The 26,854-nt window shown below is 39.0% G+C and overlaps 1 protein-coding gene across 5 annotated transcripts in view; it reads right to left on the bottom strand.

Annotated features, from left to right (window-relative positions):
* Positions 1 to 25,856, bottom strand: part of EPS15 (epidermal growth factor receptor pathway substrate 15) — a 162,216-nt gene extending 136,360 nt beyond the window's left edge. For 3 of the 5 annotated variants that reach the window (XM_033435540.2, XM_049700072.1, XM_033435542.2), the window contains exon 1: positions 25,540 to 25,856. In XM_033435540.2, coding sequence (XP_033291431.1) covers positions 25,540 to 25,572 — 33 coding nt within the window. In that variant the 5' untranslated portion in view covers positions 25,573 to 25,856. The remainder of the gene's footprint in view (positions 1 to 25,539) is intronic. The other 2 variants (XM_004273868.4, XM_033435541.2) reach the window with 2 other exon arrangements.
* Between the last annotated feature and the right edge of the window lie 998 nt (positions 25,857 to 26,854).

Raw genomic sequence — 26,854 nt, 5'->3', positions numbered from 1 at the left:
AAGATTAAAGGGACTTTAAGTAGACAGAAGAATTTCAAAAGACAGTACAGCTGTATACTACTGAAAAACAATGGGTGTAAAGAGACCATACCAGCAACTCAAAGCAACAATAGACTAGCTTTTGTTAAATCCAATTCAACCTGACCAAAAATCTGGGTGGCAAAGTGTCAAAGAATGAATACAAAGACTAGTTTTGGTCTCTCATCAGAAGACAGTGAGTCCTACATAAGTCATTCTAGCCAGCCCAAAATAAACAGAAATCACTGGGAGAAACATTATTTTTAAGCATGAATAATATGTGGATTTATAAAAATTCAAATAAGGAACAAGTGAAACAAAATAACCACTTCCTGCATTTTACAGCACTTTACCTTTTTTTAATATTTATTTTTAATTTATTTATTTTTGGCTGCGCTGGGTCTTAGCTGCGGCAGGTGGGATCCTAGTTGTGGCATGCGAACTCTTAGTTGCAGCATGCATACGGGATCTGCTTCCCCAACCAGGGATCGAACCCAGGCCCCCTGCATTGGGAGCTTGGAGTCTTACCCACTGGACCACCGGGGAAGTCCCTACTTTTTACAAAGGACATTCACAACCTCATCTCTCATGTCCTTTTTCTACACATCTGGGCAACCAGATGATCACATCAATTCCCATGGTTCAAATACTACACTTATGTTGATGAATATCAATTGATATCTTTAGTTCTGACCTCTTCTCTGAACTCTCAATCTACATACTATCTACTTTACATCTCCACTTGGATGTCTCCCAAACATCTAACAGAACTTGTATTTTTTTCCTCCAAAAATCTATTCCTCTCCCACCACCAACTATGTAGGTACACAAGCCAAATACCTAAGAGTCAGCATATCCCTCATTCTCAATTTTCAATCTATCATATGCAAAAGCTATCAACTCTAATTCCAAAACATATGTTGAACTCATCGACCTCTCTCCATATCGTAGTTCATATCTCATCTTGACTGTTAGAACCTTTAATCCATCCTCTCTGCTTTTATTCTTTTCTCTCTATTCTCTCCACACAGATTGCAGAGTATATGTAAATATAAATAAGAATATAACATTCTTCTGTTTAAACCCCCCAATGGCTTCTCATTTGACAAAAAATTAAATCCAAACTCCTTGATGTGGCTTTGAGTCCCTGCATTATCCAGCCTCTGCTCGCCTCTCCAGACTCACTTAAGGCCACTAACTTCACTGTGATATTTCAGTTCTTCTAAAAGAGCTCTGTCCCAATTCAGTCTTTTCACATGTCATTCTCTGTTCCTGAAAAGCACAGGTGGTGTCTTCATTTTCTTTAGGACTCAGCTTAAATGTTACCCACTCAGAGACTTTTTTGGATCATCATAAAGTAAGCCGTTTTTTAAATTTTCTACTTCAGCCTTGCTTGTTTCCTTCAGAGACCTGTTACAACTTGTTTTCATTTTGTCTGTTTGCTTTCTTGTTGTTGTTGCCCTCACTATAATATTTGTTCCATGAGAGCAGAAAATCACATCTATCTTGCTCACCATCAAATCTGCAATACCTACAGCCCTCAAAAAATATGAGTTGAATAAATGATCATTAGTGAAATTCCTTCTTACAGTAAATTCTCAAATATTGCTGGGAGTATAAATTAATTGATTCAACATTTATTGACAACCTATTACTTGCAAAGATTGAGACAGGCACAGTGATGAATTATACATTCCTTGCTCTCACGGGCTTTACCAGTCTAGCACAGAAGTAAGCAAGTCCCTTTTTCCTCAACCTCTTCTGAGAATGTTCCCTCCACCTCCCTACGTGAAATAACAGCTGGTCCTCTCCTGAAGAGAAAGCCTGACAGTCTTTTCTCAGAATGTTACCTCCAACCCCCTGCTCTAAATGAAATAATCTCTCACCTCCCTTGAAGCCCTCTCAAATGGCTGCTGTCCAGTTTTAACCTCCTGCCTATCTCAGGTTCTAGAAATGGGATTAAAACCCTCTTTGCTCACCTGTACAGCTTGTTCATATTATCTGTTTTAAAAACAAAGAAAAAATAAAGCTCTACTCTTTTGAGGCTCTTCTCTTTTCAGCAAAATTACTGTCTCCCTTTCCTTATCACTGTTATATTTTAACCTCCTGGTCTCTCTACTTCACTCATCTAAGGCTTTGGTCTTCCTCTCCACCCTAAACCTCCATCAAACTGAATGACTTCACCACGGATTTGGACAACCCATCCAACAACCTGGCTACTTACTTCCTTGACGTCCTTAACACCAGTGGTCTCTCCAAAACAGAGTTATACAATGTACCACCAACGTGGATATATTATGGCCCAGTCATCCTGTTACTCTCATAGTAACATCACTCCTGGCCCTTTTACCGTTATCCAAAACTGCTCTATACCTCAAACCACTATTTCAAGCATCTTGTTCTCCAACCATAACCTTCTCTTTCAAGTTATCATCCTTTGACCTTTATAAGGCCTCTTATCCATGGAGCCTTTTATTTCGACTGTGATCCATCAGAGCGGACCGTCTCTTTGCTTTACTTTCCTCATCATTCAGTTTATATTTTACGGTGCATCATATCAATAAGCCTCTTGTCATTAACCTAAATTCCCTTGTTCCTCTTTTAGAACACACCAGGATAGCAAAACTCCAAACCTGGATGAACCCAACTATCCTCCTTCTTTAAGGCTGCCGCTAAAAAAGTCACTCAACAGGACACACTGGTTTAACCATAAATTCATGATCACTGTGTTAGTTTGCTAGGGCTACCATAAAAAGGTACCACAAACAGTGGCTCTGGAGAACAGAAATTTATTGTCTCACGGTCTGGAGGCCAGAAGTCCAAAAACAAGATGCTGGCAGGGCCAAGCTCCCTCTGAAGGTACTAGGGAAGGATCTGCTCCAGTCTTCTCTCCTATTTCTGGTAGTTCCTTGGCATGTGACAGCTTAACTCCAATCTCCACATGACATTCTCCCTGTGTGTGTGTCTGTGTCCAAATTTCTCCTTTTGATGTGGACATCAGTGATTTTGGATTAGCAGCCCACCCTGCTCCAGTATGACCTCATCTTAACTAATTATATCTATAACAACTGTATTTCCAAATAAAGTCACATTCTGAGGTACTGGGAGGTTAGGACTTCAACATATAAATTGGGGGAGGGGGGACATAATTCAACCCGTAACAGTCAGTAACCTCAAATTTTTCTGCCAAACCTACTCTTTTTTTTTTTTTTTGCGGTACGTGGGCCTCTCACTGTTGTGGCCTCTCCCATTGTGGAGCACAGGCTCCGGACATGCAGGCTCAGCGGCCATGGCTCACGGATCCAGCTGCTCCATGGCATGTGGGATCTTCCCGGACCAGGGCACGAACCCGTGTCCCCTGCATCGGCAGGCGGACTCTCAACCACACGCCACCAGGGAAGCCCCAAACCTACTCTTCAACCCACTTTCCATAACAACTATTCCAAGGAGAAATGTGACTTGAGTCCAATCAGAGAAAATCACAGTTCTTTTGTGGGAGCTACCATAAAAGAGGCTCTCTTTTCCAACAGATTTGGAGTTATAAAGTATACAAACCTGAAGTTTTAGTGCTCATTTTACTGCTATAATGGGAAAGCCTACCTGAGACTGGAGACAAGATATGAAGGAAAAACTGAGTAGCGGTATCACTGTGATGCTAACACATCTGAAGCCAGCTCTACTCCTGGACCTATCGATTACATAAACTAACATACTTCCTTTCCACTTAAGACAGTTAGAACTGCCATTTCCTATTACTTGCAAGAAAAAGTTCTGACGTAAGAATGAATAAAACTGGCTGATAAAGTGAGTTTTATACTTCTTGACTGGTACTTGGAGCCATATAGACCCAACCAAAGAATATAAACCAACAGAAATGTTTGCTATTTCAATTCTTTTCATATTATAGACCTAACATTTTCAAAAATATATCCACACAACCTTTTTTATCTCAAGTATAATTTGAAGTAAACACCATTTCCTAAATAAATCAATTTCTTAAAATGAATTGAGAAAACATTTTTTTCCATGTTTATTAGTTGTTCCATTTCTCCCTTCCAAAACAGAAAAGAATTTGGTAAAAAGAATTTTCATCAATGTAATAACTTACATAATATGAGAGGGCAAATCCTCAGAGATTACTGTTGACACCCAATTGAGCGGGATGATTAATAGGCCAGAACTAATCATATGATTAGTTAAGTTGACCTGTGCTAGCTGAAGGTAAACAAGCATGCTGAAATTTAATACAGACAAATGAAGAGTAGATTAGATAGGGAAAAAATATAAACTTTGCACAAATGAGACAAAGAAAATTTTCACAGTTAATGGAGTTCCAAGAGACACAAAAGAATCAGTAATGAAATGTTGCTTTTAAAAAAGGCAAGTTAAATTATAAATTATGAACTTAAATACACTACATTTTAAAATCATATATACATAAACGTCATCATTTTACAGCTTCATAGTAAATAACATATATTGAATCCTTTTTGAGCATTTCCTATACACCAGGTACTAGTCTTAACCACTTCACCCATTGAGTCCATTTATCCTGACAAGGCACATACTATTATATCCATTTTACAGATGAGGAAAATGAGACATCAATAAGTTGAGTAGCTGACTCAAATTCCCATACCTATTTAAGAGTTGGCACCAGCATTCAAATCCAAGAAGTCTGATTGCAGGACTTTTGCTCTTAATTCTTAGGTTTGTTGCCTTTATTATCAATGTTTTTACCTTTACCATCATTTTACTAGCATCCTTCATATGCTAGTAAATGCTATGTATCATCTGAACCTCCATAACAGAGAGGTATTACCATATTTTCCAATTCTAAAACACCTTTAGTTGTAAGGGCCACCTTCTATTTAACACAACTTAATATCAAAATAAAGATAATTTAATAGAATAATTTTTTATTATTAACCCACAATTGCATACATTTATCCACCATTTTCCCTGTAGTATCACTATTGCACACATTTACCCACCATTTTCCCTCTTAATTAAACATTAAGTCAAAGCAATGTTTTGCAGTTTTCATTGTACAAGCCTTTCTCCCTCCTTGATTAAATTTATTCTTAAGTATTTTATTCTTTTTGATGGTACTATAAATGGAATTGTTTTCTTAATTTCCTTTCTGAATTGTTTACTTCTAGTGTATAAAAATACAGCTATGTGTTGATTTTGTATTCTGCAACTTTGCTAAGTTTGTTTGTCAGATCTAAAAGTGTGTTTGTGGAATCTTTAGGATTTTCTTCATATAAAAAAACATAACAGTATGGAGGCTCCTCAAAAAAATAAAAATAGAACTGCCATATGATCCATCAATCCCACTTCTTGGTGTTTATCCAAAAGAATTAATATTGGGTTATCAAAGAACCCATGTTCCAGAGATCTGCTATACAACACTGTGGTTACAGTTAACAACACTGTACTATACACTTAAAATTTTGTTAAGGGGGTAGACCTCATGTTATTTACCACAATAATTTTTTTTTAATCATGTTATTGACAAACAAATAATTTTACTTCTCCCTTTCTAATTTGAATGCCTTTTGTTTCTTTTTCTTGCCTAACTGCTCTGGCTAGAACTTCCTCTACTATGTTGAAAAGAAGTGGAAAAAGCAGGCATCCTCATCTTGCTCCTGATCATAGGGGAAAAGTTTTTAATCTTTCACCATTCAGTATGATGCTAGCTGTGGGTTTTTCATACATGAACTTTATCATGTTGAGGAAGTTCCCTTCTATTTCTAGTTAACTGAATACTTTAATCATGAAAGGGTGCTGAATTTTGTCAATGCATTTTCTGCATCAAGATAATCACAATTTTTTCCTTCATTCTATTAAAGTGGTATACTGACCGACTTTCATATGATGAACCACCTTTGCAAGTGTTTCATTGTCTTTTCCTGGAAATAAACTGAAAAGCCAGGAAATACAAAGTATTTTTTTTCAGCCAAATTGAACCTTTGACTGAAAAATACTGTCAGCTTACCTATAACATAATGTGAAAAGATCTGCTGCATTTCAATCCATAGTTTAGTAAAATACTAGCAGTGTGTTACCTTCACCTATACACATTCCACCAATCTGTTATTTGGCCTACTTAGCAAACTCCTCTTTTAAATACTGCTCTGGGGGTTGTCTACTAATCATTCATGCAGACTCCGTAGAGAATTACCTCGACCAGAATCTGCAATTGCTTAACGTCTATCTGAAAGATAATAGGAACAAGAATTTCTACAGTGGAATTGGAAGAAGGGATAATTTTAGCACATGCGTACGGAGATAATACTCATCCAGTCTGTTAAAGACCTAAATGTAAGGCCAGACACTATAAAACTCTTAGAGGAAAACATAGGCAGAACACTCTATGACATAAATCACAGCAAGATCCTTTTTGACCCACCTCCTAGAGAAATGGAAATAAAAACAAAAATAAACAAATGGGACCTAATGAAACTTAAAACCTTTTACACAACAAAGAAAACCATAAACTAGATGAAAAGACAACCCTCAGAATGGGAGAAAATATTTGCAAACAAAGCAACTGACAAAGGATTAATCTCCAAAATATACAAGCAGCTCATGCAGCTCAACATCAAAAAAACAAACAACCCAATCCAAAAATGGGCAGAAGACCTAAATAGACATTTCTCCAAAGAAGACATACATATGGCCAACCAACACGTGAAAAGATGCTCAACATCACTAATCATTAGAGAAATGCAAATCAAAACCACACTGAGGTATCATACATGGTCAGAATGGCCATCATCAAAAAATCTAGAAACAATAAATGCTGGAGAGGGTGTGGAGAAAAGGGAACACTCCTGCACTGTTGGTGGGAATGTAAATTGATACAGCCACTATGGAGAACAGTATGGAGATTCTTTAAAAAAACTAAAAATAGAACTACCATATGACCCAGCAATCCCACTACTGGGCATGTACCCTGAGAAAACCATAATTCAAAAAGAGACATGTACCACAATGTTCACTGCAGCACAATTTACAATAGCCAGGACATGGAAACAAACTAAATGTCCATTGACAGATGAATGGATAAAGAAGATGTGGCACATATATACGATGGAATATTACTCCGCCATGAAAAGGAACAAAATTGAGTTATTTGTAGTGAAGTGGATGGACCTAGAGTCTGTCATACAGAGTGAAGGAAGTCAGAAAGAGAAAAACAAATACCGTATGCTAACACATATATATGGAATCTAGAAAAATGCTACTGATGAACCTAGTGGTAGGGCAGGAATAAAGATGCAGACATTGAGAACGGACTTGAGGACACAGCAGGGGAAAGGGAGGCTGGGACGTAGTGAGAGAGGAGCACTGACATATATATACTACCAAACGTAAAACAGATAGCTAGTGGGAAGCAGCTGCATGGCACAGGGAGATCAGCTCGGTGCTTTGTGACCTCCTAGAGGGGTGGGATAGGGAGGGTGGGAGGGAGGCTAAAGAGTGAGGGAATATGGGGATATATGTATGCATATAGCTGATTCACTTTTTTGTACAGCAGAAAGTAACACAACATTGTAAAGCAATTATACTCCAATAAAGATACATTTAAAAAAATACTCATCCAGTCTGAATTTCAAGTATTCTGTATAATTATTGGACCATATGTCTCAATTTCTAGTTAAGAAAATGTAACTCTATTTGGAGCACTTACATGAACATTGGTGCTGCTGAGGGAAAGCAGTTAGGAGGGTTAAGAATATCTAATATGATCTATTTTGCTTAAAGCTCCTAGTTCAGGGTCTATTGGAATATTATACAAATATGGTTTATGCTATATAGTCTACGTGATTCAGTAGAAGACTCAATGTATTAGCATACTAACATATCACTCATTCAAACAATTCCTGATATGTTACTATACTAGACGCTTCTGATACAGAGATGAACAAACAGAACAACTTCTTTGCCCTCCTGGACCTTAGTCTTAAGATAGAGGAAAAAAAGAGAGAAATTATAACACAATGGCTAAATACAAACATGTATTTGATGCACTAAAAGCTGACTGCCAGACAAACAAAAAAGTATTCAAATAAATTGTACTTACTATCATTATTACCAGGCAGAAACAAGTACAGAGAGAAATATACTGAGGAAATAAGAAGGCAAGAAACTTGGTTGTTCATTCATTACTCATTCACTTAGACATCTATTGTACATCTATATGCCTAGATACTGGGAATAATAAAATTAGTATCAATAAGAAACCATCATCCCTGACATTGAGAACTCAGTCCAGTGGGAAAAAAAGACAGTAACAATTCATTGTAATAAGTACATCAAGAGGGAGCAAACACAGTTGCTATGGCATCAGTGACACCTAAGGGAGACATATGAAGAAAAGTCATGTCTGAATTACTTCATAACAAACTAAGAAAAAGCTGAGGAAGTCACTTACAAGTGACACCTAAACTAAACCATAAAGGAACCAGTCAAGCAACTGCAAAGAGCACTCCTATCTCAAGGCTCTTGTACTTGCTGCTCCCTCTACCTGGAACATCCCCACAGATATTCATTCATATGTCTCACTTCTTATTTCATTCAGATCTCTGATCAAATGTAACATCCTCATAGAGGCCTTTCTGACCACCCTATCTAAAGTGCCACCTTATGGCACTCTCTTCCCTAATCCTGTTCTATTATTCTTCCTAGCTCTTATCACTATCTGACATATTTATTATCTATTTGTTTCTATTGGTCTCCCTGACTAGAAACATTAACCCATGGGGCCAGTGACTTGTCTTGCTCACTATGTAATGCCATAATACGGACACCAGTGCTTTGCAGATAGTAGATACTGAGTATTTGTCAAATGAATGAAGCAAAGGAAAGGAATGAATTTCAGGTACAGCAAGAAACATATAGCAGAAAGTTATGACAAATGGACCATGGCTGGGTGCTCTTAACCAATAATAATTGTAATTGCAAGTATTTATATTTATTAAGGACTTACTATGGACCAGGCACTATTCTCAGCACTTGTATTATCTCATCTAACTTTCACAATTCTATGGACACTCTTACACCTTACATATGAAGACTCTTAAACACAAAGAGATTAAATGACTTGCCCAAATTCACACAGCTAGCAAACGGCAGAACTAGAATTTCAAGCCATGCAGAACAATGCCAGAGCTCACTCTTTTAACCACTGCCCCAACACACAGGAAACTGACAACCTCTCTGGGTTGTTTCCATGGAAGAAAGGGAAGGAGGGAGGGAATACCTACTATAAGCAGTCTTTGTGAATATTACATGCTTCATATATTTAAAACCCTATATGTATTACTCATTAGTAGCATTATTAGTTTTTTAAAATATGAACTACATTTACCATGCAAAAAGCTAAGTAATTCGTCATCCCTTGCACTTCTGATTCTGATTCAGAATAGGACCGGGCTGAGGTCTAAGAATTTACATTTCTAAGAAGTTCTCAGGTGACACTGATAGTACAGGACCACTCTCAAGAAACCCTGAGCTACATAACCAAAATGTGAATTAAACCCCTTTCAAATAATACTAGATTTCCTAAACAATCAATGGCTGAACTAGGCACCTTCAAAGTACTGAAAAAATAAATAAATAAGGGCTTCCCTGCTGGCGCAGTGGTTGAGAGTCTGCCTGCTGATGCAGGGGACACGGGTTCGTGCCCCGGTCCAGGGGGGATCCCGCGTGCCGCGGAGCGGCTGGGCCCGTGGGCCATGGCTGCTGGGCCTGCGCGCCCGGAGCCTGTGCTCTGCGGCGGGAGAGGCCACAACAGTGAGAGGCCCGCGTACCGCAAAAAAAATAATAAAAATAAAATAAATAAATAAATACATACACACACACACACACACACACACACACACACACATATGTATGCTTTCTCCCAAAGGTCAGGAACAAGACAATAATGTTCACTCTCGACACTTCTATGCAACATCGTACTGGAGGTTCTAGCCAGGGAAATTAGACAAGAACAAGAAATAAAAGGCACCCAGACTGGAAAAGAGGAGGTAAAACTATCTCTATTCACAGATGACATGCTCTAATATATAAAAATTCCCAAGGAATCTACTAAAAAACTATTAGAACTAACAAATGAGTTCAGGAAAGTTGCAAAATACAAAGACAATATACAAAAATTATTTGTATTTTTATATACTTGTAATATACAATGTAAAAATGCAATTAAGAAATCAATTCCATTCAAATAAGAATAAGTCAAAAAGAATATTTAAGAATAAATTTAACAAAGAAGTACGAAACTCATACTCTAAAAAGTACAAGATATTGTTGAACAAAATTATATATATAAATGGAAAAAAATCCCATGTTCATGGGTCAGAAGACTTAACATTGTTAAGATAGCATTACTCCCACTAATCACAAAGTCAGTGCAATCTCTATGAGAATTCCAAATGACTTCTTTGTAGAAACTGGCAAGCTGATTCTAAAATTCATAAGGAATTGCAAGAAACATGGAATAGCCAAACATTCATGAAAAAGAAAAACAAAGTTAAAGGACTAGCACTTTCCAATTTCAAAACTTACTATAAAGCAACTGTAATCAAGACAGTGCTATACTACACATGGAGAGACATACAGATCAACGTTATAGAATTAAGAGTCCAGAAATAAACTCACGCATCTATGGCCAAATGATTTTTACAAGATCATTCAATGTGGAAAGAATAGTCTTTTCAATAAATGGTGCTGTGACAATCGTGTATCCATGCAAAAGAATGTATTACCTTACATCATATACAAAAATTAACTTAAAACAGATCAAAGACCTAAGTGTAAAAGCTAAACTTATAAAACCCTTAGAAGAAAACATAGGGATAAATCTTCATGACTTGAGATTTGCCAAGGGATTCTTAAATATCACACAAAAAGCACAAGTAACAAAAGAAAAAAAAATAACTTGGGGTCATAAATTTTGAAGTTTTGTACATCAAAGGACATTATCAAGAGAGTAAAAAACAATCCACAGAATGGGAGAAAATATTTGCACACCACCTATCTCACTAGGAACTTTTATCTAGAATATATAAAGAACTCTCACAACTCAATAATAAAAAGACAAACAATGGGCAAAGGATGAGAACGGACATTTTTCCAGAGGAGATACACAAATGGCTGACAAGCATATGAAAAGGTGCTGGACATCATTCGTCATCAGGGAAATGCAAATCAAAACCACAATGAGATACTATTCTACACCCACTAGGATGGCCAGAATTGAACAATCAGATAGTAACAATTATTTGAGAGGATGTGGAGAACTCCTCATCCTCACACACTGCTGGTGGGAATATAAAATGGTACAGCTGCTTTGGAAATAGTCTGTCAGTTCCTCAAGCAATTAAACATAGAATTACTACATGACCTGATATATCCAGCAGAAATGAAAACACGTATCCACACAAAAACTTATACATGAATGTTTATAGCAGGATTATTTATAATAGCCAAAAGGTGGAAACAACCTAAATGCCCATCAATGGATAAACAAAATGTGGTTTAACAATAAAACTGAGTATTATTCGGCCATAAAAAGCAATGAAGTACTGATACTTGTTACACTTGGATAAACTTCAAAAACATTATGTTAAGTGAAAGAATCCAGCAACAAGAGTCCACGTATTATGTGATTACATTCATACAAAGTCCAGAATAGGAAAATCTATTGAGACAGAAAGTAGATTAGTGGTTGCTTAGGGCTGGGGGAAGCATGGAGGAGAAGGGATGATACCTAAAGGGTAAGAGATTACTTTTTCACGTGATACAAATGCTCTAATATTGACCGTGGTGATGGCTGCACACGACTATAAACAGACTAAAAACCACTGAATTGTACATTTTAAATGGATAAATTGTATAATATGTGAATCGTACATCAATATGGCTGTTTAAAAAGTAATTTTTTTTTTAATTTTAAAGAAATAGGACTTCCCTGGTAGCGCAGTGGTTAAGAATCCGCCTGCCAATGCAGGGGACAGGGGTTCGACCCCTGGTCCGGGAAGATCCCACATGCCACAGAGCAACTAAGCCCATGAGCCACAACACTGAGCCTGTGCTCTAAAGCCTGTGAGCCACAACTACTGAGCCCACGCACCACAACTACTGAAGCCCGAGCGCCCTAAAGCCCACGCACCACAACTACTGAGCCCACGCACCACAACTACTGAAGCCCACGCACTCCAGGGCCTGCGTGACTCAACTACTGAGCCCGTGTACCACAACTACTTAAGCCTGCGCACCTAGAGCCCATGCTCCGCCACAAGAGAAGCCACCGCAACGAGAAGCCCGCACGCTGCAATGAAGAGTAGCTCCTACTCGCCGCAACTAGAGAAAGCCCACGCTCAGCAACGAAGACCCAACGCAGCCAAAGAAAAAATAAAAAGAATGAAATAATAGGGCAGGAAGCTCAAAGAACATCTCTTAACAACTAAACAATTTTTAAACATTTTATAAATTCAGTACCTCTAGTAATTTTATTAAAAGTACTTGAGGATTGGAGCTTCCCTGGTGGCACAGTGGTTAAGAATCCGCCTGCCAATACAGGGGACACGGGTTCGAGCCTTGGTCCAGGAAGATCCCACATGCTGCAGAGCAACTAAGCCTGTGCATCACAACTACTGAGCCTGTGCTCTAGAGCCTGCGAGCCAAAACTACTGAGCCCGCGTGCTGCAACTACTGAAGCCCGCGTGCCCAGAGCCCGTGCCCCGCAACAAAAGAAGCTACCGCAATGAGAAGCCCGTGCAGCACAATGAAGAGTAGACCCCACTCACCGCAACTAGAGAAAGCCCACGCGCAGCAACCAAGACCCAACGCAACCAAAAACAAATTAAAGTATATTTTTAAAGTATTAAAAAAATAAATAAAAGTAGTTGATATGGCTCATATTTCTAAATGCAGATATAGTTCAAAAGATAATTAATGTTTTTGGTTAGGTTAAAGGAAAATAAGTTTTGTTTACCTCAATCTGTAAACACTAGTACTCGTAAAATGTCTGTACTAAAGTAAGAAAGAAAGTAGCTGTAAAAAGCTATGAGGGGGCTTCCCTGGTTGCGCAGTGGTTGGGAGTCCACCTGCCAATGCAGGGGACACGGGTTCGGGCCCCGGTCCGGGAAGATCCCACATGCCGCGGAGCGGCTGGGCCCGTAAGCCATGGTCGCTGAGCCTGCGCGTACGGAGCCTGTGCTCCGCGGCAAGAGAGGCCACAACAGTGAGAGGTCGCGAATTACAAAAAAAAAAAAAGCTATGAGGGTATATAAAAGAAAAAACTGCCAAGCACAGAGACAAACCAGGACATTTCAGGCAAGTCTAGCTCAAAGTACAATCAACAGAGTTAAGTTTCTGAACTGTTCTAAAGTGCCAGATGGTCCCGTCTACCCCCAGATCTTACATGGCCCTGCCTAAAAGTGTGCCAGAAAAAAACAAAGCAAAGAACAGAATGTAGAGAACAGACTAAGAATGAAAGCAACCTAGCCTGCAAAAAAAGAGGTATGCAAACTGAAATATCCAATCTTCTTCAGGCTCACAACTTTTAATGCCAATTTCCCATGCTAAGTGAACTTTATAATCTTTAAATGGTCTTTGCAGCCAAATTAAATATACTCAACTTAATTCCTTCACAGTAGTTTTTTGAGATTATTGCTCTTGAGTAAATTACTGCTGCTGTCTGCTTTGCCATTCAAGATCTTATAAACTAAACGAAAATCACTCAAGTTTAACCTCAAAATTCAAAGGTATACACAGAAAAATAACTCAATTATGGTCAATACCATTTATAACTCTACAAAAAAGAATTCAGCAAATGGCATATCAAAGGTTATTTGCAACAGCATTGATTATAATTGATATATAAATGATCTGTAGTCATTAGGGCTTGATTAACTATAAAACATCCAATCAATGAATATATTCTAAAGACATTAAAAAGATGCTATGCACAGGGAGATCAGCTCAATGCTTTGTGATGACCTAGAGGGGTGGGATAGGGAGGGTGGGAGGGAGGCTCAAGAGTGAGGGGATATGGGGATATATGTATACAGCTGATTTACTTTGTGGTACAGCAGAAACTAACACAACATTGTAAAGCGATTATACTCCAGTAAAGATGGAAAAAAAACAAACAAAAACGATGCTATGAAGACCACATAGAAAGAAAACACCTATATGTTAAGTTAAAAAAAATAAAATACAAAGCTATACGTATGTGTATATATGTATGTATGTGTGTGTGTATGTGTGTGAGAGAGAGACAGAGAGAATGCAAGAGAGAGGTTACAACAATGTTTAAAAAAAACATGTAAAGAGAAAAAAATGTAAAGAAAAAAAATTTAAAGAATGGGGTGGATGGTGATCCATGCTTTCCTTGCTATATTTCTGCATGTTACAAGTTTTTTTTGTTTGTTTTTTTTTTTGGTTTGGTTTGGTTTGGTTTGGTTTTTGCGGTACGCAGGCCTCTCACTGTTGTGGCCTCTCCCGTTGCGGAGCACAGGCTCCGGACGCACAGGCTCAGCGGCCATGGCTCACGGGCCTAGCCCCTCCGCGGCATGTGGGATCTTCCCAGACTGCGGCACGAACCCATGTCCCCTGCATCAGCAGGCAGACACTCAACCACTGTGCCATCAGGGAAGCCCTACAAGTTTTTTTAATGAGTGAAGAATTTTGGAAATAAAAAAAAATTTTAATAATATTTTAATAATATTATATTTTAATTTTTTTAATTAATTTTAATAATATTCATATGAATTCTGTATATAAGTACCAATAATAATAACAGCACTGCTATTTACTTAATGTTTCTTACATTCCAACAATGTATATACATCATAGATAAGGAAAAGGAAGTCAGAGAGTTTAAGTAACTTGCCATGGTCACCCAGAGAGAGTACAAGTGGCAGAGGGAGAATTCAAATCCAGGTTTGTCTTGTACTAAGTCTAGTGTCCTTCCCACTATAAAAAATCATGATACTTTTATTATTTTACATACTATTTTAGAGCAGGTCAAAGATTCTTTCAGCCTATCCTTGAAACCCCTTCCTAATGTCTTGTGCTCTAGGTTAAAAATGCTTGCTTTATTACAAAGAAAAAGAGAATAAATTATAAGAAAATGGACATGATATTTCCCCAATGTGGACCTGACGCACCAAAATACAATTTGACTGGAATCAAATATTCCTATGGTTTTATGTTATCCTTTTAAGTACAATTTAAAATGCTGGGACTTCCCTGGTGGTCCAGTGGTTGAGACTCCTCGCTCCCAATGCAGGGGGCCCGGGTTTGATCCCTGGTCTGGGAACTAGATCCTGCATGCCGCAACTAAGACCCAGTGGAGCCAAATAAGTAAATAAATAAATGTCATCCACAGTACCAATCTTGGACACTGTAAAACACTGAAAAAATTAAAAACTAAATTACCACAAAAAGTTTCATCATAAATCAGGATACTCCACAGCACCCAAGTGCCTTTCTTCTATCATCCTGTATCATAGTACTCATCACCCCAGAGTCAGTGTTTATCTCCCTAAAAGATTAAAAGGTACTTCAGTGCATGAACCTAGGTCTTATTCTCTTTGTATGTCCAAGACCTAACACAGTGGGGACACAGGAGGCATTCAGTAAATGCTTTCTGAAATAAAAGAGGGTGGACCAACAATAATGGAAGCACTTTTAATGCATGTAAGCTTCATATTTTTAGTATATGCATAATGATGTAACTGTGTTGTACCTAGTGAATACAAGATGGAATGAAGTTACCAATAATCCTTGGTATCAGTGATTTATGAAAATTTTAATTAAGTGTAACATTTCATAAAAATTAACAGCCCTATAAATAACTAAAATCTAGCTATTATAAACATTTGGCTAGTGATCGTAGTAGTAGTTGTTGTTGTTAATAGCTGCTACCATTTAAACTGATCCAAGACATTTATAAACATTTCACATATTCTTCACAACAAATCCTGCAGGTTAAGTTTATTTGCCATTTTATAGGTAAAAAAAGAAAGAGGCTAGGAAACTTGTTACACAATCAAACAAAAGATTGAAACCTAAGACATTCTGACTGCAAAGCCCGAGACTCCCATTTTTTCAACAATTTTTAATATCTGGAACACCAGAAATCCCCAGACCTAGCAGTTCTATTTTACTTAGTAAAATAGTTTGTTTTTTAGGGAAAATTTTCTCTGATACACAGTATGATCTTTAGTAATATGATACTGAAGGAACTCCAAGTCCAAACTACCATGTCCAAGAGACTATTAGCTTAAATGTAAATACTGGCGTGACGTATACTAACCTAAATAGGCTTAGGTTTTCATAAGCAATAAATTCCTAGAGGTAGCAAAATGTAAAACTACTTTCTATCATGTCTACAAAAACCCTCCACTATAACTTGGTACAACAATCACTTTCTAGAGATGTGGTCTATGCAATGAAAAGTTGATTTTCACATAAGATGTTGCAGCCTAGAACATATGTTCAGTGATAACCAAGGAATGGCACCATTAATTAGTTCTGTCAGAGCTATTTTGCCCTCAGAAATACAGACTCGTTCAATTTATATAAGTTGTTTACACTACCTAGGTTATAACCCTGGCTCTAACACTTAGCAGCAGCTTGACCTTGAACAAGTTACTTCACCTGTGTGCCTAAGTTTTCTCTTTTTATAAAACAAGAATAATAAGGATGATCTGATTAACAGGTTGTAAGGATTATTGAAAACAGTGCCTGACAAATCATAAGTTCTCAACATGCATTAATTATTATTATCCCCAAACTGACCTCTTCTCTGTATCTCTCTCTCTCTCTCTCTCTCTCTCACACACACACACACACACACACTCACACACAGATCCCACTGAGTAATTTGCTCCTTTTACATAACAATAGAGGAATGTAATATCATGTGAATGTTCATTTTTATCCCTAATTTGTCTGAAATATTGTCAATGGCTGTTTACAGGAAGCAGCATAGCAAATGTGCTTTAGAACAGATGTGCCCAGGTTCAAATCTCAAATCTACCACTTACAACACAACCCTGAGTAAGTAATGCAGAAGATTAATCCCTACTCGTAGAAAGGCTGTGAATATTAAGTGAAATAATATATGTAAATCACCTAAAAGTACCTACTGCTTAGTAGTTTACATAACATCAGTCCTCTTCCTTCTCAATAGTGGCATAAGAATGTTTTCCTTCCAGGATCTTTGCGTTAATATTTAGCCCACTAGATAGATGCTTCTTTTTGTTATATTCACTAGCTTGTTGTATTTTTTAGACTCCACGTATAAGTGCTATCTATCATACAGTATTTGTCGTTCTCTGTCTGATTTATTTCACTTAGCATAATACCCTCCAAGTTCATCCATGTTGCTACAAATGGCAAAATTTCATTCTTTTTTATGGCTGAGTAATATTTCCATTGTATATATATACATACCACATTTTCTTTATCCAGTCACCTGTTGATAGACACAGGTTGCTTCCATATCTTGACAATTGCAAATAATGTTGCTATGAACATTGGGGTGCATGTATATTTTCAAATTAGTGTTCTTGTGTTTTTTTGGATATATACCCAGGAATGGAATTGCTGGGTTACATGGTAGTTCTATTTTTAATTTTTTGAGAAACCTCCATACTGTTTTTCACAGTGGCTACATCAATTTACATCCAACAGTGTATGGAGGTTCCCTTTTCTCCACATCCTCACCAACATTTGTTATTTGTGTTCTTTTCTATGACAGTCATTCTGACAGGTGTGTGATATCTCATTATGGGTTTGATTTGCATTGTCCCTTATGATTAGCAATGTTGAGCATCTTTTCATGTGCCTGTTGGCCATCTGCATGTCCTCTTTGCAAAAATGCCTATTCAGTTCTTCTGTCCACTTTCTAATCAGGTTGTTTTGTTTTGTTTTGTTTTTATTGCGGTACGCGGGCCTCTCACTGTTGTGGCCTCCCCCGTTGCGGAGCACAGGCTCCGGACACGCAGGCTCAGCGGCCATGGCTCACGGGCCCAGCTGCTCCGCAGCATGTGGGATCCTCCCAGACTGGGGCACGAAGCCGTGTCCCCTGCATCCCCTGCATCGGCAGGCGGACTCTCAACCACTGCCCCACCAGGGAAGCCCTGATTGTTTTTTTGATGTTGACTTATGAGCTATCTATATATGTTGGATATAAACCCCTTATCAGTCATATCATTTGCAAATATTTTCTCCCATTCAGTAGGTTGTCTTTTTGTTTTGTTGGTTTCCTTTGCTGTGCAAAAGCTTTATGTTTAATTAGGTCCATTTGTTTATTTTTGCTTTTATTTCCTTTGCTTTAGGAAACAGATCCAAAAAAATGTTGCTACAATTTATGTCAAAGAATGTCCTGCCTATGTTTTCTTCTAGTAGTTTTATGGTTTTACATCTTACATTTAGATCTTTAATCCATTTTTTGTATACGGTGTTAGAGAATGCTCTAATTTCATTCTTTTACATGTAGATGTCCAGTTTTCCCAGCACCATTTACTGAAGAGATTGCCTTTTCTCCATTGTATATTCTTGCCTCCTTTGTCATAGGTCCTGACCATAAGTGCATGGGTTTATTTCTGGGCTCTCTATTCTGTTCCATTGATCTATGTGTCTGTTTTTGTGCCAGTACCATACTGCTTTGATTACTGTAGCTTTGTAGTACCATTATTTTTTAATTGCACTTGCAATTATTAAAGCATTATTTATATCACAAAGTTTCTTATATCTCACTTCTATCTTACTTTTGTACAAAATATTAAAAAGCTCACATTTATGTGATAGGGAAGCACAGTGCATGACGCCAACTTTCAACAAACATCATTATTATATACCAGGTTAACAATGACCAAAACTGGATAATATACCATGTTGATGGGGAAAAGGCACAAACACTGTTGATGGTATAAGCTTTCTGAATGTAAACTGGCAGCATCTTTCCAAATTAAAAATATCCTTTGGCCCCAAATTATACCTACTAAAAATTAATGCACATACACATGTGCACAAAGATGTATAAAAGAATATTCACTGCAGCACTGTTGGTAACAACAGAATATCACAAACAATATAAAAGTCCATCGTTAGGTGGCTAGTTAAATAAATTACAGTATATTCATATAAAGGAATATTCTCAAGTGTTGGAGATAATGAGGGAAATCTGTATGTGCTCGTATAGAACAATCTAGATCAATTACACTAAATAATAATAAGCCACAAAATATGCAGCTTATTCAAAAGAAATATACATACACTCACACTATATATATAGCATATCTTATATATATGTGTGTTTGTGCATATATGTGTGTGTGTATATATATATTTTTTTTGCATCTACATCACAGACTATTGCTAGAAATACACACAAGAAACATCAAGAATGACTGCCTCTTGGAATGGGATTGAAGGCCAAGAGCAGGATGGAGACTATCACTGGTATGTGTGAATTTTTTTTTTTTTTTTGCACGGTACGCGGGCCTCTCACTGCTGTGGCCTCTCCCGTTGCGGAGCACAGGCTCCGGATGCGCAGGCTCAGCGGCCATGGCTCACGGGCCTAGCAGCTCCGCGGCATGTGGGATCTTCCCAGACCGGGGCACAAACCCGTGTCCCATGCATCGGCAGGCGTACTCTTAACCACTGCGCCACCAGGGAAGCCCTGAACTTTTTTTTAACATAAGTTTTACAGTCGGTAAGTAAGAGAGCCAGCATAAACCTAAGTCAAAATTCTGAGCCTGACTATTCTCTAGTTTGAAATAATGATAATAATAGTCTAGCTTACTGATTATTGTGAAGATCAAATGAGAGAGCATAAAATGCTTTGTAAATTATAAAGCAGCACACAAAATTATAAATTAGTCCTTTGACTGAATTCTCCAAACCAATTGTAATAATAATTTTTATCATTCTTCTGGCCAATTTCTCTAAACCCAAAGACGGGAATGTTTAAGATGAAATGTGAATATAGATGCCATCTTAGAACACAAAGTTTTACTTAACATATAGCTATTTATTTTTTTAATTGAAGTATAGTTGATATCAATATTACATATAGTTATTGATTTCAATTTAAAAGGGTGAATTTTCAAAAAACTTGTCACACAGAAATGCTAAGTTGGCTGATTACAGAAGAAATACATGCTCACTGTTGAAAAGAAGGTAAGTAAAAATTATAACTATGCTATCATAAAATCTTGGTGTTTTTTTCTTCCAGTCTTTTTTCTATGATGCTTAAGTGGATTAGATTATTTGTCTAAATAAAATGTTTCCACTGTACTGTAATACAGCATTCAAATTACAACATCCCTCAGATTAATAAAAATTTTTAATGAAGACATAATATTTTATCTTGTTGATGAGAGTTCCACTACTTTAAAATGAAATTTTAGTATATGGGTTTGCCTAACGAACTCTGCCTAGATTAATTTTTCATTTATTTCTACCAATTCTCCAAATTACCCAGACCTCTATCAATGGATCTTTCCCCCCCTCCCTCCCTACATACCTCCCTCTCCCATCCCTTCTCTCACTTAAGCCATCTTACTGATTTTGGTTTCCAGAGTTCCAGTTTTATTAAGTCCAAAATTCACAAAACAAAGAAGCATATAACTGTGTTTAAAATTCCTTGAAGAGCAAGTAAAAACCTTAGATTGAGACCTTAAATTAGACTATTAGTGAGACAGGGGATTAGAACTATGATTCGTCACTAAATAAAGATGCTCAATCTTTTTCTACTACATGTTAGTCTGTTATCATTGCTCTGTCTGCAAATAGAGTGAAAACAAAAGAATACACTCTATCGGACAAACCAACTGTTCCTAATTAATTTTAACTGTGACAGCTCCTCCCAAATGCTGAACATTCCAAGCCATTTTTGAAAACTGTTAAATACTGCTCAAGGAAACAAAGATTTCCTGAATATACTGGACTGTAACTGCAGGCAAAAAAGAAAAATATCATTATTGTGCCTTTCCCATAGTAGGAACTCAAATGATATGTCATGTTGAATAAATACTCCTTTTCTGCTTCTGAGAACATGTTATAATTTTCACACTCTGCCCTGTATTTACCATCATAACTGTTAAACCAGACTGCAAAGGTGATACCCATATTAACACATACTGTCTACTTTAATGAAATTGAAAATAAACACCAAAAGCTGAAATTATGGGAGATTTTTTCCCTCCAATTTCCAAATTTTCTGTAATGCAGTTTTATCACTCTTTCAATTTAAAAAAAGCATTAAAAAAAGTATCCTTATAGCATGTATTGTTTTTGATCAAATATTAAGACTTTTAATTAAGTCCCATTCTAAAGGCTTTTTTATTATTAAAAAGAAGAATCCTTGCTAAATTAAAACAAGAAAACTTCAGCATAAAGCTGAACTGATAGATGATTATTTAAAATACTCATATTATGCCATCTTTCAATAAAATAAAACCTTCCTCATCATCAAGAGCAGTACTTGTACGCCCACAATTGTACTGTCAAGAAGCCATGAAAGGTACTGGAGATTCAGAGGCAAAAGATAATGCTTCCATACTCAAGAAGTTTAGTACCTAATTAGGAAAACAAGGCAAATACTGGAAAAAAAGAATAAAAAATACAAGGGAGCAATGGATATGCCGAGCATGTAGTACACAGAGAAGTACAGTGGACAGATTTTGAAGTCGTACAGACTTTGGTTCAAATCTTAGATCTATCACTTACTAATTTATGCAAATTATTTCCCTCATTTGTAAAATGGAGTGTTAGGTTAAGTGAAGTAAAATTCTTGGCATACAGTAACACCCAAAGGGAATCTAATAGTATTATTATCATTATTATTAGAGATACAGCCTTAAGGAAGAAATGGGCAATCAGCAAAGTTTAAAAAGAGGAAGCATTAATATCTTTCTGTAATCTACCACCATAAGCAAAAATCACAAGAGCTTTCTCACTCAAGTTTTACCTCGTATTGACAAGAATAGAATACCCAGCGAAGAAAACTAAAATTAAAAAACACTAAGGCTGGACTTCCCTGGTGGTGCAGTGGTTAAGAATTCGCCTGCCAATGCAGGGGACATGGGTTCGATCCCTGGGCCGGGAAGATCCCACATATTGCGAAGCAACTAAGCCCGTGAGCCACAACTACTGAGCCTGCGCTCTAGAGCCCACGAGCCACAACTACTGAAGCCCACGCACCTAGAGCCCCTGCTGCACAGCAAGAAAAGCCACCACAATGAGAAGCCCACGCACTGAAACTAAGAATAGCCCCCGCTTGCTGCAACTAGAGGAAGCCTGCATGCAGCAACCAAGACCCAACGCAGCCATAAACAAATAAGTAAATAAATTTATTTTAAAAAAAACCACTAAGGCTATATTGCACTAAAGTACCATAGGAAAGTCACCACTAGATTTCCAAATCATAGAATATGATCTATAAAAAGAATGTTCTTTGGAAAGGTCCTTAGATCAACTAATTCAAACTCTCCAACTAGAATGGAAGCTCCATGTTTTTTTTGTCTCCAAGCTCCAAGAACTGCCATCTAGTTTGTTCATTAGTATATCCTCAGCACCTAGAATAATTCCTAGTACATAATTAATGGTCAGTACATATTTGTTTAATGAATATTAAAACTAAGAAAACTGAGGCCTGGAGACTTAATGCCATACAGTTAGCTCCTGGAAGAGCTGGGAATGAAACTAACATTTCATTATTCTAATAGTCTATCCTGTCTAGAAGCTAGACCATGATAATTTACATAATTTATTTTGTTGGTTGGGGAATTGGAGGGTTGGTTGGCAGGCAGAAGAAAGAGGAAGGAAAGAGTAAATTAAAATATTTTTCAGGTGTTTTTCCCCCAACTGTCAGTTTTGCTTAGTTGATAAAGGCAAAAAATTATATACAAGACAATCCCAGTACAGTACATAGCACATAAAAGGTACTGAACAAACATTGGCTGAATGAATGAACCTACTCCAAAACCATTATCATCTTATGATCAGAGGCAGAAACTAACTTCAGCATCAGTTTAATCTTTGTAACTGTCATACAACCCTTCAGAATTTTCAGCCATTCATAAGACAAACAGTTATTAATCACTTTCTTCCAGATGGGCACTGAGGGAAACAGATGAGTTGAAAGATGTCCCTGCCCTGGAGGATCTCACTTGAGTATAGCTATGTCTAAATGTGTGTTGGGGCAGGGGGGTGATGGTGACATAAACAAATCAATAATGAATGTGAAACCAGGGTGCACTGTTATCTCAGTTTATTTGCCTCAAGCAGTTAAAAAATTAAATTAAAAAACACAAATCAGCAAAGTTTTTAAATAACAAGGAGGTACATTAGGGTATATTAACACTTGGGAAGTTTCTTTTTCCTGTGCCTTTACAATATACCTTATTGCCTCTTAATGTCTTAAAATCAAAATATTCTAAATTGACTTATTTGGCTATTCAATATAAATGAACCATCAGTGTTTGTTCTCTTACATGTAAAATAATGAAGGATAATACTCCTGATTCAGTATTTACTTTGTGTAGATGTTAATATTTAAATATATAACCACAAGAACATATTTAAATTACTTAACTGTCTATAAAATTGACAGAGCCTGAAGAAAATATCCAGAGATGATAGTAAATAGAAACTGAAAACATGGTCTTACCCAGGGAGAGAATAAAGTATGCACACAACTAAGAAGCAAATCTATAGAAGTCCTCAGGGGAGGAGAGGGGAGAACTTCAAGAGGGGAGAACTCCCGCTGGAATTGGACAACAGAGCCAGAGAGCAACAGCCTGCCAACAGGATCTTGCTTAATGCATATCACTAACTAGACTATTAAAAAGTGAACACCCAAAAGTCAATGTTGCCATTCCCCGAATCTGAGTTTTCAGGAGGACCCTTCCAAAGAGATTCGCTACCAAGATTAAATCACCATTTTCCAAGTACTCTTCCCCAATATCTGCTTGTCAAAATAGGATAAGCAACACCAAATAAACTGGAAAAGAAACAGACTTCACTTATGAAGCTGAAAATTCCTGCAAGCTGAACTTAGTTATCTTACCGGAGGCACAAGTTATTAACGTGATTCCTGGTTCCTGTGGAGAACATTTTTCACTCAATATCTCTATCCTCGAATGCTAGGCAAAAGACCCCCAAAGTCTCTTGATCCCAACACAGGAAACTCTCCCGCCCCAATGTATAGCCTATCCCAGTGTTCTGCCTTAGATGCCCTGACAAATCCAGGCCAAGGAGACTACAAGGTGGCGGGGAGATACTACAGGGCAGGCAGGAAGGCTGGGGTGGGCCCCAACGGAGAAGTCCATGGCCACCAGCTCTGCAGAGAACAGGCTGAGAAGGTGAGGTTGGGGTGAGATCTGGTCAAAAAAGCAGGAAGGGACTGACAGGTGCACATCCCCCTCACCATTCAGGACACCACAGGAAGATTACAATTGGCTTTCTTTACAGAGAGCGAGAAACAAGGCTCCCAGAGTGATGCTGAGCGGTTTTCTGGGAAGCACGAGGACTGACTCTGAAGGAAGCAGAATGGCAAGAGAAAAGACCCTGAGAACAGGTTTTGGTGAAGATTCCCCCAGTACACGTGACCTCTTACGTCCTTCCCAGCACCAAGACTGGTGGGACCATCACACCTGTTCAAGGATGTTTCCCTGTTTTCCGCTTGGACAGCGATAGAGAGCCCACCGAGTAGGAGTGGTAGCAGAACTGAAGAGGAAAAGACTGAATAGGGGGATCTGACCCAGCAGGAAACCTGATCAGGAGGGGAAGAGGCTGAATCCAGGAAGGGGCTAGCAAGGTAAGTACGCGCTCTGGTAGAATGAGACTTATGTGGAAGAGAGACTGACTGGAGAAAACTGCTGGAGAAGGGTTTTCGTCGGACTCCGCTGGGAAAAGGCCGGTTTAGAGAGGAAAGACTGGCTTGGAGGCAACCCTGAGCGCCTGGCTCAGGAAGGTGACTCTGCCTGTCCCGAGGGCGAGCCTCGTGTGGGACAAGGGCTGACCCGAGGATGAGGCTGATCCGCGAGAGCTCAACAGGAGCTCACCTGGGTGCTTCTGGCCTGGAAGGAGGAAACTTCCTGGGTGGGTGAAGCAGAACTGGAGTGAGAGGAGCGGGCACACACCAAGCGGGTCGGGGGGCACGGCGGGGTCGGGAGGAGAGGGCGCCGCGTGGGGCGGGGCTGCGGCGCCGACCGGCCGGGGCGGGGTCGCGGCTACCGCGGCTGAGCTACCGTCTCGGGATGGCGTCCTTCCCCCAGTCACACTCACACTCTCTCTCACACACACACACACACACACACACACACACACACACACACTCACACGCGCGCGCGCTCGCTCTCAGTATCGGCCGCCCCGCCAGGGGCAGAGAGAAACTGCCCAGGTCGGTGAACCATAGGACGGTGGGGGAGGGGGCCGGGGACACCGGCCGTCCGAGCCAGGCGGACTGGCGGGTGGCGTTACCTGTGTCAGAGAGAGCTGGGCCGCCGCAGCCATGGTGTTTCCATCATGCACGGGAGGGGAAGGAAGGACTGGCTGACGGGGGCTCGGGGCGGGGAAGAGGCGGAGGGAGCAGCCGGAGGCGAGGCCCGGGCGGGCAGGCGGGCGGGCGTCTCCCCTAACTTCGACAACTTCCCTCCTCTCGCCCGCCCCGCCCCGCCCGGCCCCGCCCGGCCCCGCCTGGCCCCGCCCACTGGGCGCAGGCCGCGGCGGCGCCCAAATCCTGGCGCCGGAGTTTTTGTCGCCGGACTGGATCCTGCCGCTGGGGCCGCCTGCGAAAACCCGGCGCGGAGATGAAATTAAGCACGAGCTGTGGAGGCAGAGACAACTCCAGATTGTCCTGGGAACTTTAATCAAGTCACCTACCCACTCTAAGCTTCTGCTTCGGAAGAATGGGGGAAATTATACCCAAAGTCCAAGTTGCTTGTGAGGACTAAATGAGATAACGATAGGAAATAATAGCGGTACTTTACATATGCCAGAATCTGTGCTGGATGCTTTATTTTTAAATTGTATAAGTGAAGGAACCGAGACATAAATAAGTTGTTCAAATGAGGAAACTGAAACACAAATATGTGTCATACGTAAGGTCATAAAGCTGATTAGATAGCTGGTGGATTAGCATCCAGGTCAGACTCCAATACTTTTCATTTTAACCATTGGCTATTAGGAGGTCATATCGAAAGAGAAGACTCTTAAATGAAAATCTAGGTGGGAAGGGGAAAGAATATTCTCCTAGCCCACTTGCTGCCTACCATATTCAGACTGTTCAGTAAAAGAGCTCAGGGGCCTGCACCACTCCAACTCCTCCCTTAAGTCCACATGGCAAACCCCTCCTGCTTTCTCAAGACACAACTCAAGTATCACCTTTGCAAAACATCTCCTGACCTCCCAAGTCGGAGTTACACACTCTTCTTTTTAACATTTCTTCTCTACCTTATGAAGTCATCATCACTCTAATGACTTTACATCTGTCTACCCACTAGACTGAGAGCTCCTCAATGGCAGGGACTGTTTCTTATATATTTCTATATCCTCAGACACTAGAATGCGTTATGTACTCAGTAAAAGGCCTTAGTTCCTGCCAAGTTAAACATAACACAGCCTACACTTTCTCATGCTGCCGATCAGTTACTTGAAATCCTCATCCTTAAAGGCTTGGCTTATATGCCACCTACTTCAAGAAACCTTCTAGGAAATCCCACCCCACCTCTTAGTTGCTCTGATATGATCCTTACACTCTGCCTTGTTTTTAAGAGTTAGTTGAGGGCTTTTCTAT

Source organism: Orcinus orca, chromosome 1 (assembly GCF_937001465.1).
Source record: "Orcinus orca chromosome 1, mOrcOrc1.1, whole genome shotgun sequence".
NCBI classification, from domain to species: Eukaryota; Metazoa; Chordata; class Mammalia; order Artiodactyla; family Delphinidae; genus Orcinus; species Orcinus orca.
Note: the sequence above shows the minus strand (reverse complement) of the source record. Positions and strands in the feature narration are given on the sequence as shown.